The sequence below is a fragment of the Lolium rigidum genome, chromosome 3, assembly GCF_022539505.1.
Source record: "Lolium rigidum isolate FL_2022 chromosome 3, APGP_CSIRO_Lrig_0.1, whole genome shotgun sequence".
NCBI lineage: Eukaryota > Viridiplantae > Streptophyta > Magnoliopsida > Poales > Poaceae > Lolium > Lolium rigidum.
This window is the reverse complement of record NC_061510.1, coordinates 260607015-260618637: the sequence shown is the minus strand read 5'-3', so window position 1 is coordinate 260618637 and position 11623 is coordinate 260607015. Positions and strand designations below refer to the sequence as shown.

Here is an 11623-nt window from a genome sequence, read left to right as displayed (position 1 = left end):
AATCGTGTTGGATGGCCCTCTCCTCTAATTCTAACCCGCGGAAGTCGCTCCATTTTACTAAATCGGTGAGCGACCAAGTTTCTTCAATCTTAAAATATTAGTATTATAAGCTAATTATATCTACCAGGAGTACTATGTTTCAATTGCACAGGCGCTCTCGCTTGGCGCGCGGCAAACCAAGCTGATTCCTCCACGCATGTTACCGCCATCACGGAGTCCTCCACCCCTCCTCCTCCTCCCCCGGCGACACCGTTGTCGCTGACGCGGAAAACCGAGGCCACGCCACTCCCCATCAGTCATCGCACGTCCAACCGACCGAATCACCCCCCGACCCCGCATCGGCAAATTGGTCGTGCCGTCCCTTTGTTGTTCGCTAGAGCGAAATCGCAAGGTGCTTGCAGGTATGGTGCGCTCGACCCAGCCCTTTAATTTGTGTTGTTGTTTGTTCCTTGAATGTACTTTAATTTGCATTGTATGTAAATGTGACACCATGTGCAAGTGCGTGGGAGAAAAGAGAGAGTGGTCCGCTTTATAGTACCGTACCATTTTGATTCGAAATACCGATGTGCACGATCAACTTCAAAATGATTTCATCGAGTAGTGGTGAACATGGAATGGTCAACAATAATTTTATCTCATATGTATGTTTGTTGTATTGTTGAAAAAAATATTTTGTACCGTTGGTGATCTATTTATTGTATTGTTGATGAACTATATGTTGTATTGGCAATGACTATTTATTTGTTTTGTAATAAAAAACTGAACTATTAATTGTTGGTTTTCTAGTTGTGTTGATCTTCATTGTTCTACATTTGTGGTTTTTTTTATGTTTGTGGAGGCATCAACGTACTGCATTTTACAACGCTTATAAAAATGTTGCTACCCGTGCGCGATTTTTTTGGGTGTTCGATGAAGCAGTCAAGCAACCGGCATGCAAAACAGCTAAAATCGGCGCTGTGAAAAAATTACGCGCAACTTTCTTATGCGTCTTCTCGGAGATGCTCTTACATGTAGCTAGCCAGAGCCATGCATGAAATGACATGGTCAACAATGGTGCAAACAGCTTTGTACTCCCTCTGTTTCTAAAAAAGAATTGCCCAACTTTATCTAAATATAGATGTATATAGACATATTATCCGTATCTAGATAAAATTAAGCAATTTTTTTTGGGATGGAGGGAGTAGAAATGTTTGAACATACACTAGATTTGAGGGCAAGGCAAATATTTCACATCCTCGATTTAATAGGATTGATAGAATACCCATATGTATCCCACAACCGTGATCTCTATTCGAGATTAGAATATGCCCAATTTCTCTACTAGAGGACTAGGTTTTCTTAGAGTCCTGCGAAAAAAAAAACTTTCAAACTCCTTCAATTCAAAATAGCCCCCAGCTTTGTGCTGGCATACGGGCCGCCGGCCCGGAAGAATCCGAAGTCCACGGCCCAATCTCCATTCCAAACACACGCTGGCAGCATCACCCTCTTCCACCTCGTGGTCAGCCAACCAGTTCCCAAATTCCCCCCACTCGCGAGCCCTAACTCCGACCAGCCTCCCGGATCCGATCCCTCGCCTCGCCCCTTCTCGCCAGGAGCAGAGTCCACCCGCCCGGATCGCGCAATCGCCATGTGAGTGTTCATCCTTCCCCGCGCCTTCTTCTCCTTCCCTGTCCGCTGCTCGGTAGCTGTCTGAATCTCGTCTGCGACCCGTGCGTGTCCCGTATGCGTGCCTCTCCTTTCGATTGAAGCTAGATTGCCAGAGCTACGGCCTTACGCCATGGAAAAAGATCCGGCGGTTTGGTTGGTCTCTGGCGGGTCACGGAATGGGGAAGAGCAAGCTTGCTTTGTGGTCGTGGTCGTGGGGGGAAATGTGTGCTGGTGGCTCTGTCGGGGGTTAGGACGCGACTGAGAGGAACGCGTGCTTAGATTCGCTGGCTTTCCGGTGGTGTGGGCAGCTTGGTGCCTGCTTTGGCGATGAGAAATGGGAGGTTGGGGCTATCTTCTAGTAACGTGTGGTGATATAGCTACGCTATCCAATCTGCTCCAACAAGCTTAGAATGAAACTACAGATCCTTTATTAGTTACCTGACCCAAGATTCATTATCATTCCCTGTCTGTTCTTTATTCGCACTATGATATTGTAAAGTGAAGAGTTTAGCTTTGAATGGCCGGCTTGTGCCTTCGTCTGTAAGAGCAGCTGCACCTGCATTGTTTATCTCTTTTCAGTGTGTTCTGTTGCTATGGAGTACAAGTGTGTGGCTAAGATAACCATGGACGGCTTCTCATGTGCGTGGGCAGCTTCATGTTTGCTTTCACCGGTAGAATCAAGAGCCTGAGGCTATCTTCTATGGTTTAGGGATATAGTTGCGCTGTCCAACCTGCTCCAATGCATCAACGATTGGAAATACGTATGATGCCACTATGTTTACTTGTTAGAAGGTTCTGAAGTAGTATATTGCATTTCATGGCCCATGTCTGCATGGATAATTTTGAGATAAGAAGCCCTATCTGACTATACATTATAGGTTAAGATGCCTCGAATCCTATATTATGTGCTATTGAGAGATTTATACGACTGGCTTGGGTTCTTCTTTAAGTTGTAGAAAGAATACTGAACTGCTCATGCTTGTTGAGAGCCTATTCCGCACATTTCTGTTTTCACCATTTCACAATAGTAATCACCAGAGTTTCGGATGTTTCCGTATTGTGAACTTTGAGATGTTTTTCATATCAAAGAGGCCTATTGGTTTCATTAACTTTCATACTTTTCTATTGTTGTTTTATGTCAGGGCGGATGAGGAACCTGTTGACCCAAAGAAGTATCTTGAGGACCGTTGCAAGCCACAATGTGTAAAACCATTTTATGCTTATGAGGTGTGCGCTTACTTATTTTGTGGTAACACCCTCTTGATTTGGTGTGATAATTTAATGGTACTGATATTTCAATCACTGAAGTTTTGATAAATTGCACTCTTGTGTCTGTATAATCATGGAACAATTCCTATATGATATTGTTTTCAATCTGTATAATGTGTTGGTAACTGATCAAGTGACTAGATTGGCCAGAGCTTGTTTCCTATAATCTACTACAGTAGATGAATTATGTACACCTACTTATTTGCCATGTGAATGTACGAGTTCTGGCGGTTTGCCATCAAAGTTTGTCATAATATTTGCAATAAGCGCTGGCTGCATCAGACTTATTCTTGGCAGTTCTTCAAACTAAGTGACATTCTTGTTTTTTTTTGTTAAACTTTTTTTTTCTCTGATCTAGTTCAAATATAACCTGTGACATCTAAGAAAAGCTGCACAACTCAATTTTCTTATTTGCTGCCATGACAGACTGTTCAATTCTTCCAATGATTGTTTAATAATTCACTCGTAGATTGGTAGAACTGTGAGGATTCCTATAATCCTCTGTGATGCTGTTTCTGACACACATTGTAACTCACCAGAACTTCCATGGGTTTCTCTGTCCGGACGTAACGAATGTCCCACTTTGATTGTAAAGTTGAGAATCACATAGATCTCCATTGCTCTGTTCAATCATCACGAATTTCCCACTTTGATTGTAAAGTTGAGCTTCATTGCCACAGTAGGTAGTTATGCATACTGAATTTCATTTTTCTGCTGCATGTTTTTGATTTGTTGCGATAGTTTTCTCATCCATAAATGATACTCATACAAGATTACTTCTCCAATGTTGCGCAGAAATGTGTTAAGAGAGTCGAGGCTGACGATACTGGGCACAAGCACTGCACTGGGCAATATTTTGACTATTTGTCATGCGTCGACAAGTGTGTAAGTAACTTACTTTTAAACTACAGATTAATATTGTGAAAACCTCGCTGCAGGAAAGCACTGCCGAGATAGAGACTGAACAATATGTCTGGTATATGTATCTACAGGTAGCCTCAAAGCTCTTTGAAAAGCTCAAATGATGACTGGATGCTACTTTCAGTGAGTGACCTGATCATTGGCCATAACCTTGTCCATTGAAAAGTTGATGAGTCTGGAACCTGTCCTGTAATCGTGTTTCTATTTCCTGAACTTGTAATAAGAGCCACTCTTTTGCAACCGTCGATTTATGTGGGCTAAGCACTGATGATGTCGATAATAACTTGATGTATGTCCATTTATCTCAGTGATCATATCAAACATGCATCCAGTTGCATCTTTTTTGGCCAAATAAATGTTATCTATTTTTTTTTCAAAATAAATTATGTAGATGTTCGGGGTTACATTTGTGCTTGTGAAATTTCATGGAAAATCACTCTTGCGGTTTGTTGAAAAACTGGGTTTGCTTCAACATTCCTTTTTTTTTATTTCACACAAATTTACAAGCCCACAAGTGAATATAATATCAACATGTTCAAAAGTTTGATAGCGTGTATTCGTATGTATGTGTGTTGAATTAAGTATTTATCAACATGTTGAATTTTTTGTGCTAAGGCTCGTACCTGTTCGCTCTCGGTCTGGCGACTTGAGGCGATCTAGGTTTTCTCCTCCGGCGGCGCTAGGCTCTGCCGTGAGTTCTCTTCTTTCCCTCCAGTTTCCGACTCCCTTCCTGCTCCGCTCGCGCGGGCACTCGGCTGATCAAGGGGGTAGCTCGGCTACCTGCCCGGCCTTGGTGTGTTGCACGAGTAGAGGTCCGGGGTTCGGATAGGCTAGGGTTTCTAGTTCTTTTGAGATGGCGGCGTCCGATGGTGCATCGAGTTCCGGGTTGAAGTCTCATGGCGATGAAGCGCTCGTCGCGTGCCATGCAGCACATGGAGCTACACGGAGGCGAGCCGGATGACGTCTTCGTCGGTGAGGAGGTTTTGGCGGAGATGAAGAAGGAGGCCCGATGGCTAGCGGTGGCTCGAGTTAACACAAAAAGAACTTCAGCGTCGATGCGTTGTTCCGGTACATTGCGATACGTATGGAACCTAGCGATGGATCCCGAGCTACGAGAGGTGGACGACAACCTCGTTCATCTTCAAATTCTTTTGCCTCGGGGATTGGAATAAGGTGATGAACCAGGGCCCCCGGCTGTTCGAAAATTGGTGGTTGTTATTGCATAATATGATGGTTTGGCGGATCCTCGCTCGATAGCTCTCAATCGGGTGGCGGTATGGGCTCAAATCCACTCAATCCCAGATGCCTGTACCGGAAGACGTGACATAATTGATCGACCTTGCCAGGAGAATTGGTCGGGTCAAGAGTGTGGAGATTCAGCATCCTCGGTGGTTTGAAGGAGATTATATAAGGGTAAGGGCTATAATTGATGTCAATGATCCGTTAATTCGTTGGTCCCCTTTGAATGTCGCAGGAACAGGGCGCACTTTGCTACAAGTGAAGTATGAAAAGATTGGCTATTTCTGTGATGTATGCGGAATCATGGGTCATGATCTTGAGGAGTGTGGAGACGGGGTGCACAAACCAGAGAACCTTCAGTATGGGAAGTGGATGTTGGCGAAGAGGAGGGAACAGCCCAATTTTGTGCCGAGTTACAGGGGTTCCTTTCCGGCGAGGGGTGGGGGTCGAGGCCGTGGTGGCCGTGGCAGCAACCCCTCTTCTGTACCGAGGAAACGATCATCGAGCGATGCGGACTCGGATAAAGATGATGATTTACGGGATACGGGTGCCGACCCAATGAAAACCACCGAAAATTTCACCGAAGGTGGGAAAGATCCAGTGGAGAAGACCGATGATCCATTAGCTCGGAAGAACCCGGATTTCGAGGACATGGTTGAAGACACGGATGCCTGGTACGAAGACAACCGAGGTAGAGGCCGCCGACCCCGAGGCGCCTCCAATGCCCCATGCGGTGCCTCCTCCGCTCGCTTCATATACTAGGAATAAGGACAGACCAAAATCGGGAAGAGCTGTCACTACCGAAAACTCTTTGGCACCATCGGCGGACTCCTTCGAGGAGGACCGCCGGGCCCAATGAGTATTATAGGATGGAACGGCCGGGGACCGGGGCAACCCGCGACCGTTCAAGAACTCGGACCGCCTTGTGCGGACCTACGTGCCCCTGCCTAGTCTTCATTTGCGGAACTCGGCAATCCGAGGAGAGGGTGAAAAATTTGCGTTTCCGGATTGGTATGAAGCATTGTTTCCGGTGTTAAGGGAGAGGGTTCTGGTGGTGGTTTGGCCCTTTATTATCAAGATGATATTACCGTGGATCTTCTTTCTTTCAAGCATACGTCACATTGATGTGCATATCGGCGGCGGTCCGTTTGGTCTTAAATGGAGAGGAACTTTTGTCTATGGGGAACCTCGAGCTTGTGATCGTCATCGCATGTGGACTACACCTGCGGCAGACTGAAACCGCGTTCTTCTGAACCTTGGCTCATGATGGGGGATTTTAATGAAGCTATGTGGCAAGAGGAACACCTCTCGAGGACAAAAAGATCGGAACGTTTAATGATGGATTTCAGGGAGGTGCTCTCTCACTGCGATTTACATGATATAGGGTTTACGGGAACGCCGTGGACATACGATAATAAGCGAGAAGGGCGACCGCAATGTCAAAGTCCGGCTAGACAGGAAGCGCTTGCGACCCCTCTTGGTCCACCTCGCTTCCCCTTAATGCGGTTGAGACATCTCACCTCGTCTAGATCGGATCACTCGCCCTCTCTTGTTGGCCGCCGATGTTGCGGATGGATCAAGGCCGACGAGGCCTATTCGGCGCTATGAGATCATGTGGGAGAGGGAGCCCTCACTCCTCGCGGGCTGTTGAGGAGGCCTCGGTCCCGCCGAGTTCCTGTGGGCGACCTAGGGGATGTGGCTGTGTCCATGCAAACAATAATGGCCAGTCTGTATAGTTGGAAGTCTAAACACTTCAAATCAATCCCAAGAGAGATGGAGGAAAAGAGGAAAGAACTCGAGGCCCTATCTCTACTATCTGATGATGAAAGTGTCACAAAGAAAGAGGAGTTAGCGCGTGAAATGGATGAACTCTTATATCGTGAAGAGATTATGTGGCTGCAGCGATCCCGTGTTGCGTGGCTTCGGGAGGGTGATCGCAATACAAAATATTTCCACCGACGCGCAACGTGGAGGAGGAAGAAGAACCGTGTATGCAAATTAAAGCGCCCTGATGGTTCTTGGACTATGGACGCTCATGAGATGGAGGAGTTGACGTTAGATTATTTCAAGAAGCTCTATACCAGTGAAGATGATATTGATCCAAGAATCATTACAGATTTGCTGCAGCCTTGTGTGGACGTGGACGCTAATGAGAGACTATGTGCTCCTTTCACGGAAAAGGAAATTAGTGATGCGTTATTTCAAATAGGTCCACTCAAAGCGCCTGGCCCTGATGGGTTTCCGGCGCATTTTATTCAGCGTAACTGGGGCCTTCTAAAGGAAGATGTGGTGAGGGCGGTCCAGTGTTTCTTCACGGACGGATCCATGCCTGACGAGGTTAATGATACAGCCATTGTGTTAATCCCGAAGAAAAGTGACCCGGAGGAGCTCAAGGACTTTCGGCCAATAAGTTTGTGTAACGTGATTTTCAAAGTGGTCTCCAAATGTCTTGTCAATAGACTGCGTCCTCTCGTTACAAGACATCGTCTCCCCGACACAGAGTGCTCGTTATTCCGGGTCGCCTCATCACGTACAATGCATTTGTGGCTTTCGAGTGTATTCATGCTATTCGGAATGGCTCGGATCAGAAAAAGGAATTTTGTGTGTATAAGTTGGATATGGCTAAGGCTTATGATCGCGTCGATTGGGGTTTCTTGGAGGGGGTTTTAGCGAAACTAGGCTTTCATAGTCAATGGATTCGGTGGGTTATGGCATGTGTGACCACCGTTCGATACTCGATTCGCTTTAACGGTCATATGTTGGACCCCTTCACCCCGACTCGCGGTCTCCGCCAAGGTGATCCACTTTCACCATATTTGTTCCTCTTTGCGGCTGATGGTTTATCTTGTTTGATTAGGAAGGAGATCGAGGATGGTGCTCTACAGGAGCTGCATATTTGTCGGCGTGCCCCCGGGCGTGTCACATCTTTTATTTGCCGATGACGAGTCTCCTATTTTTCAAAGGGTCCATCAACCAAGCTACCGTGATAAAATCTGTTTTGGATAAATATGAGAAAGGAACGGGGCAGCTGGTAAGCTTGGGAAAGTGTTCCATCCTTTATGGTGATAGGTGCTCTGCAGAGGTTCAAGCCGAGATGAAGAGTATCCTGAGATATGATACAGAATGATTTGAAGAGAAATATGTGGGGCTCCCTGTGCTGGAAGGTCAAATGAAAAAAGGGAAGCTTCGTTCTATTAAAGAGAAATTTGCAAAGCGAGCGGATGATTGGTGTGAGAAATACATGTCTGGAGCTGCAAAAGAAATACTAGTGAAAGCAGTTTTGCAATCCTTGCCTACGTACGCTATGGGAGTCTTCAAATTTCCTGGTCGGTTTACTTGATGATCTATCCCAAATTGTGCGGAATTTACGGTGGGGCGATAAACATGACCGACGACGCATGCATTGGATGTCGTGGGAGAAGATGACACGCCCTAAATCTCAGGGTGGTATTGGCTTTCGAGATCTACGTATTTTTAACCAGGCTCTGCTCTCCCGGCAAGCTTGGAGGTTACTCTATTACCCTGATAGATTGTGTGCTCGGCTTCTCAAAGCCATGTACTATCCTTCGGCAAGCCTACTTGATACTGCCTTCATCCAGAATACGTCGGCCTCATGGCAGGGAGTCATGCATGGGCTAGAGTTATTAGAAAAGGTGTTATATGGCGCATTGGTTCCGGTTCCCAAGTGAAAATCTTTCGTGATAATTGGATACCCCGCTCGGGTGCGTTGAGCGTCATTGCTCGTAGGGGAAATTCAAGAAGAAGATGGGTTAGCAAACTCATTGACCACAGCACACACACATGGGATGAAGGGGCGGTCAGATCTTGCCGCTCTCCGTGTACGATGCTAATGCCATTCTTTCCATCAAACTTCCTCCTAGGCAATGCGAGGATTTTGTGGCTTGGTTCCCGGAGAGCAATGGTCTTTTTTCCGTTCGGTCGGCATACAGACTGGGGATGGAGCCTACTTATGAAGCACTGAGCAGAGGTCAGTCGAGTTCAGAACCATCGGGGGACCGCCGCATATGGGACCTTGTGTGGAAGGCTAAAGTTCCGAACAAAATTCGTGTCTTTGCTTGGAAGGCGGCGACCTCCTCGCTGGCTGTGAAGGAGGGCCTCCACAGGAGAATTCCAACCATAGATCCGGTCTGCTCTATTTGTGGCCGAGAGGACGAGGATGATCACCATGCTCTAATTCGATGCACACTAGCTCGAGCTCTGAGAGAAGAACTGCGTAATGTCTGGGAATTACCTACGGAGGAAGATCTCCAGGCCACGGGCCCGGAGTGGTTACTCACGCTGCTACATGGGATGCCCGTCGACATGCGTTCACGGACACTTTTTCTGCTTTGGAGAGTTTGGCACCACCGCAACAATATTGTACATGGGGACGGGAAGGCCTCGGTTGCTGCATCAGCAACGTTCATCAGGAATTACTTGAGCTCCTTCTCGGTTGTGGCGTCTGTCAGTTCTAACTCGAAGGGGAAGGAGAACGTTACTAGCAACGATCACCTGGCTGAGCCAATTCCTATACAATCTACTTGGACACCACCAGATGAAGGGACTTTGAAAGTAAACGTGGACGCAGGTTGGGATTTCCTTACTAAGAGGGCGGGCCTTGGTATAATAATTAGAAACCATCTCGGTCGACCTCTTTTCTCGGAATGGAGATATGTACCGAGCTGCACTAGCGCTGAAGAGGCTGAGGTCCTGGCCTCCCTTGAAGGTCTGAAGTGCCTATCTGTTCACTTTGCTGGTCCAGCCTTGGTGGAATCTGATTGCGCGCGTGTCGTGCATACACTTAATGGTCCAAGTGGAGATCGTTCTGATTGTTGGAGCCTGTATCGTCAAGCGAAGGAGATCCTGAGAAATTATGAAGGATTTATGATTGCCAAAGTGGATAGGTCTAGCAATGTTGTTGCTCATGCTTTGGCTCAACTAGGTAAATCAGGAAATAGTGGTAGTTCTTGGGGATCACCACCGAGCTGCGTCTCGTCTCTGGTTGATCACGATTGTATGAACATTGTGTAATCCTCGGAGCAGCAAGTTTCTTACGCACTCTTTTCCTTATCAGGGTACCTAAGGGGACTGAAAGGTTTTTAATGAGGCGGCTTGCTGCTCATATTAATTTAAGTGTTCCTACTTCAAAAAAAAAATTAAGTATTTATCCTGACGTAAAGTACTGCAAACACTAGCAGTAGCGGTGCGCGGAGCTTTCTGTTTCGTTTTAGTAGTTTTAGCTAAAGTACTGCAAATAAAAGACACTAGAACTTTTGTTTGCTGTTCTGTTATCTCGATGATAGTGGAACCTGGCCCCGTTATCGGGGGTCGTTTGGAAAAAAAATACTGACGTGTTAGACTCCTCTCATTGCAGCACTACTGTCTTAGTGTGCTGCTAGACTGGATTTTCGGTAAAGATTGAATTTCATGACATGCGCATTGACTTGCGGAAGTCTCCGCGTTGTATCTCGGCTTTGGAGGAGACTACCAGGAAGCTCCGAGTAGCCATCTCCAATACCATCCCTTCACCTTAGAGAAAATACCTTGAAATAAAATAATCGCAAGGGATTATTTGATCCCACCTGTTTTAATTTCAAACTTAGGGAGATCTATAACAACTTGTAATCCATCTTAATGGTTTAACATATTTGCTTTCTTCCACGTATATTAGTTTTTTTTTAATTCTAAAGTTTTGCATTAGTTGCATATTTAGCTCCCTTGGAGGAAGGAAAGATTTATATCGATCCATTATTATATTTTGAGTATTCTCGGTTTTATGATTATTGTATTAGATGTATGAATTAGGATGAGTGCTATTTTGCTTTTACTTAGCGATGATTTTAGGGTCTTCCACACTAATAGTACTAATAGGATATGAGATGAATTTTTGATACATTTATTTGATTACAAAAGAAAGATTATTCAAAGCAAAAGAATTATGACAACGATGAACATTAGAGTGCTATCAAAAGTTATAGAGTGATTACAAGTTGAGATAGATGCTCAAACAACAACCGTGAAATACTTAATGCTCAGATTGAAAAGATCTCAAGTGATTGGGTGAATCCTTAGTATGTTTGAGGTCCCCTCACAAACTCATTCGGTTGAATTTGATGATCCTATGATATGCTAATAATTGATATTCGATCATGTGAACTATATTAGTGCAAAGGTATGAAAGCTTCTAAATTCATTTGAGATGTGGAAGTGAGATAGAGCCTATGATGTGGTTCTATATCTGATATTATAATTGTTGTTTCAAATGCCTCATGTATTTTGACGACTTGAGCTTCGTGGACATGATGACCTTGTCCATTAAGCTACTATCTTGCTCGGGGACGAGTAAGAGTCTAAGTTTGGGGAAGTTAATGGGTGCATTTTTAAAGCATATTTACCTTATGTTTTTGCATATGTAGTGATAGGATTTAGTATTTTACGATGCTCGCGTGCACCTTTTATGTTTGTTTCCACATGTGAAAGGATCGTATGCCGCACCTAGAGGGGGGGGGGGTGAATAGGTGCTAACCAATTTTTAGTTCTTTTTCAA

At 45.4% G+C, this 11623-nt stretch overlaps 1 protein-coding gene across 1 annotated transcript; it reads left to right on the top strand.

Moving 5' to 3' along the window:
- The first annotated feature begins 1435 nt into the window (after window positions 1-1435).
- LOC124699393 (cytochrome b-c1 complex subunit 6-1, mitochondrial-like) lies at window positions 1436-4120 on the top strand. The gene is made up of 4 exons (XM_047231705.1): window positions 1436-1629; window positions 2790-2874; window positions 3712-3801; window positions 3909-4120. Coding segments are annotated over exons 1-4 (210 nt in total). The 5' UTR covers window positions 1436-1627; the 3' UTR covers window positions 3942-4120.
- The last annotated feature ends 7503 nt before the right edge of the window (window positions 4121-11623 follow it).